The sequence below is a fragment of the Papaver somniferum genome, chromosome 11, assembly GCF_003573695.1.
Source record: "Papaver somniferum cultivar HN1 chromosome 11, ASM357369v1, whole genome shotgun sequence".
NCBI classification, from domain to species: domain Eukaryota; kingdom Viridiplantae; phylum Streptophyta; class Magnoliopsida; order Ranunculales; family Papaveraceae; genus Papaver; species Papaver somniferum.
Genome location: NC_039368.1, coordinates 122,416,095 through 122,420,344, shown reverse-complemented (window position 1 = coordinate 122,420,344; position 4,250 = coordinate 122,416,095). Strand labels below are relative to the sequence as shown.

Below are 4,250 nucleotides of genomic sequence, written 5' to 3'. Positions count from 1 at the left end.
ATATTTTATCTTGGATTTTATTCTGCGAAATAAAGAAGATATGGGTTTAGTAAAGACATATATAGAATAAAGAGCAGGAAAAATTCCTGAAGATATTTTGAATTAAAAAGAAGAAGATTTTGGAGTTTGGAAGAATATATTTGAGTGATTTGTATTTGTGTGTATAAATAGAGAGCTAGAGAGCACATTTGGGGAGAGTTTTGGGAGAGAAAATAAAATCACTGCTTTAATAATTTTCTCACATTTTCAACATTTGTAAACCACTTTTTGAGCCATGAATAAATATTTTAAGTGTGATTTCGATGTGATAAGCTAATCCCCAACACTGGGACGATGGAGGAAGACGAGTGTCATACATGGGTAAAATTATTTAATTCTTTTTAAGACTTTTGCATTAATTTTAATTGAAATATGATTTGAATTAATTGGTTGTCATTTAATTTGATGAAGTATGCTTAGCTTAAATGTTTTGATACATCATGCTTAGGATTTACAACTAATCTTTTGAGAATCTACCTTGGCAAAATCAGAGTCCATGTTAATTTTATTTATTGAGCTTTAATTGTTGAGAATAAATAAATCGAACCCTATGTTATGAATTCGACGAAATCCTAGTCCTAGAAACTCTCTTCATCTTGTGACAATATTTTGTATATATTTTTCTTTTAGTTTAGTTTATTAATTCTTAAAATCAATCTCATCAAGTCCGGATGAACGACAACCTTCTTACCATTATATAAAATTCGATCAGCCCACAACTAAGCACTTTCTTAGTTCATTTGAGACGTACACAACTGCTGAGCTGGAAAAATTGTTGATTCCTCTATTTTAATTCGGGAACGATAAACACGGGTTGAACTGCACCTTTCATAGCCTTTGGAGAAGCGACGTGGCTCCTGGCTTGATTTTCAATTGATGGATGACGATGTCTGGATCAATCCCGGCATGTCCTTCAGCCTTCATGCAAAAATGTCTCTGTACTGGATTAGCAGATTGACCAAATTTTTCTATTGCTCCGAATTAGTGTTCTGATCTTTACCATCCTTGGCTTCTCCTCTGTTCCAATATTTACGTCTTTTGTCTCTTCGACTGCCGTGAAGTTTGGCTTTGGCTCCCCGAGGTTTAGATCTTTATTTAATTTTTATTTGGAGACCTCGTCATTCACCTTGGTTCCTGTAGTGCTGGTCGCGATATCCGTGTTCACGCAAGTTTAAGATACTGACTTTCCTTTCGCGGTCTTTGTGAAAAATGCTTCTTAATCGACAATCTTTTTTTATTCGGCACGCGCTTTTTGAGCTTTACGCTTTTCTTCAACTCTAGTGGTGTTTAGCTTGTACTCAGTGAAGCTGCACTCTCTTGTTGTTGCTTGATCACCTTTGAACTTCTTTCGCCCTCTTGAGCCGGGAATCATAGATTTTGATGATAAGTCGATGTGACTCTCTTGAGACGATAAACCCAGTGTCTACCCATAATGGCTTTGTAGGGAAATGAAGTATCCACCATACTGAATCTTGTGATTACACACATTGATCCAACCTTGACTTCTAGGAATATCTCCCCTTTTGGTTTTGATACAAAACCATTGAAGTTGTAGATAATATTGTTCGAGATGGAGAGTTGATCGCCCGTGAACTCCATCTTTTGAAAAGCATCGTAGAAGAGAACGTTCGATGAACTTCCCCCATCAATGAGGGTCCTGGTGATGTTGAACTTGTCCACGGGGAGGGAGATTTAGTCCTAACAGGTCATTGTGAGTTTCGTTCTCTTGCTTGACATCTTCTGTTAAAAATACTAGAGAAGTATCTATTCAATATTCCCATGGTTCTGCAACCTGCTGTTGATCTTGAAAATATCGTGGTCTGTTACCCTTTTGCGCGCTCTTCGGTTGATGTTTATCACCAATAACGGTACCGGTTTATCAACGTGCAACATGGTGTGGACGTATTTGCGACCTCCCGGGAGTCGTACTTGCTTGTTAACCATAATTTTTTTTATTGTCATGATATCAGGCTCGATATAGTTTTGCAGGTTCTCGTCATTGATCATGTCCTGGATTACATGTCTAAGATATTTGAAATGGTATGTGGTGTGACCGTAGAACACGTGGCAAAATTGATCATATCCTCGTAATAGCCCTTCTTATTTTCTGTCTTCTCCGGTCGAGTTTTCTTTAAGGCTGTGTTTGATAACAGAGAAAGGAAACATTTCCATGAAAAGTGTTTCCATGGAATCAGTTTCCTGAGGAAGACAAGGAAAGACTTTCCATGGAATAGAGTTTAAAACATACTTTAAGCCACGCTTTTTCTACAATTCCATGGAAATAAATATTCGATCAAACGACGGAAAACACACTATCTACATAGAAAGATGACTAATTCTATGAAATTAAATCCTATCAAACACAACCTAAAAATAAATAACTTTATGGATTTCTCACAAAATTTACATGTTTGCTGATGCGGTACCATATAACTTGGGGGTGCACCAATCCAAAGGCAAGGGATGTTTTGATTTTTGGTACACCCCCAAATAATATATTACCTCCTATCAGCAATATTGAAAAAAATTGCCCAATATTTTATTTAGCTTGGTGAATCCCTCTCTCTCTGTGAGCGGTTCCCGGTCTCGTCGGTTCGCTTCTCGTCTCTTGGTTGCTCGGCAGTCGCATGCACTACAGTTGGAAATGAAAAAAGTTTTATTCAAATATGTATTGTCATTTCACGGGGAATCCGGTGCATTTGCCCATCAGTTTTATTGGTGCCATTTCGTGGATGCCATGAGCACAAGGACAGATGCACAACATCGATGTCTGTGCATGTCTATCCGTCAATATCTTTGCACGCGCATCACACGCAATCAATTTAGAGATTTATTTTTGGTCATTTCGTACGATTCAAATTCAAATTTCAAAACCACCTACGAACGCTTGCAGGACACTGATTCAACAGCTACTCTTTCTCTGTCTCGCTCGCTCAAACGGGTTTAAGGTTTTTTCCTCAAAGGGTTCTTGCTTGGAGCCATGCATCGGTATGTAGATTGTTGATTTGTTCAGTTTATGTTTCATTTTTTTCATGCTGGATTTAGGGTTTCGTTTATTCAAGACTGATGTTCATTGTATTTCGTCATCTTTTCAGACGCCGTCGTCACCATTCCGGTTCGGTAAGTGACCTAATTTTTATACTTGGCTTTTCTCGGGATTTTTTCTTTTTTGGTTAGATTTCTATTTGTTAGAATGGTGTATGTGTTGGTTCTTCTTAGAGGCTTAGTCAATCCATGATTAAGAGTTTTTTTTTGTAGTGAAAGCAATCATCATTGTAGTTCTAACTATGTCAAAATGAAAATAGAATAGAATAGAATAGATTTTTATTTTATTTTGTAGTGCATTTAACGGTATTTCATCTGTTGCACCTGTTAGGCAAATAGGCCTACACATGATCAACAATTAGAAGCGGAACAAATCCAAAGTTTGATTGATCAAAGGATCAAAGAGCATCTTGGTGGTGCAGGATCCCAACAAGTTGGTGCTGCTTTCAACCAGCATCTTGACTCTTACCCACAGAGACCTTGTCTTCCAGTCATGCTTCCAACTGGTATGCCTGCATATGGATCACAAATGCCCGAAGCCGAACAAACCCAAAGTATGATAACTTTGATTGATCGGAGGATCAAAGATCATCTTGGTGCTGCAGGATTCCAACCAGCTGTTATTCCAGGTTAATTGAACTCTGTGTAATTTGTTTTTCATTATTACAGCCTCCTTGTTTGCAAGCTGCACGGTTTAGCTGTTTTCTAGTTGGTTCAATTTAAGTTTTGTGGCAAATAACTATTTTGTTAAGATTTATACATGCTCATAGATGCATCCAATGATGCACCTGCACTAAAATTTTCATACCCAGCACTATTTAGTTCACTACTAAGATCTTTAATTTTTATCTCTGAGATGACAAATCTGTTTGATTTGGACTCATATTGAGAAACAATGATTCTTCATAGTTCATACATCTTCCATCAACTTTTATAAGGACATGAGAGTAAACACCACAGTTTGAAACTATTTCTGGATCTAATTAGTCTAGTCTAGACACGAGAAACAAGAAACACTTAAACCTGTAGTCTATGGTAAGTATTTCGGGGAATATTATCCCTTGAAAGCCACTTTTTTTTTTCTTTTCTGGTTGGGGCATTGGGGAAACAAGAAATAAGATTTCGTATGCACCAAGCTTTTGAACAGAAATTAAGAGAAAACTTGG

The 4,250-nt window shown here is 37.2% G+C and overlaps 1 protein-coding gene across 1 annotated transcript; it reads left to right on the top strand.

Annotated features, from left to right (window-relative positions):
- Nucleotides 1-2,767: 2,767 nt before the first annotated feature.
- LOC113320588 (U1 small nuclear ribonucleoprotein C-like) lies at nt 2,768-3,912 on the top strand. Its single transcript, XM_026568492.1, has 3 exons — nt 2,768-3,027; nt 3,135-3,159; nt 3,416-3,912. The coding sequence occupies exons 1-3, from the start codon at nt 3,020-3,022 to the stop codon at nt 3,716-3,718; spliced, it is 336 nt and encodes a 111-aa protein (XP_026424277.1). The 5' UTR covers nt 2,768-3,019; the 3' UTR covers nt 3,719-3,912.
- Nucleotides 3,913-4,250: the final 338 nt, after the last annotated feature.

Excerpts from the sequence above, each read along its gene's own strand:
- LOC113320588 (XM_026568492.1), top strand. Across the intron at positions 3,160-3,415 it reads GTCGTCACCATTCCGGTTCG|GCAAATAGGCCTACACATGA; the intron begins GTAAGTGACCTA and ends TGCACCTGTTAG.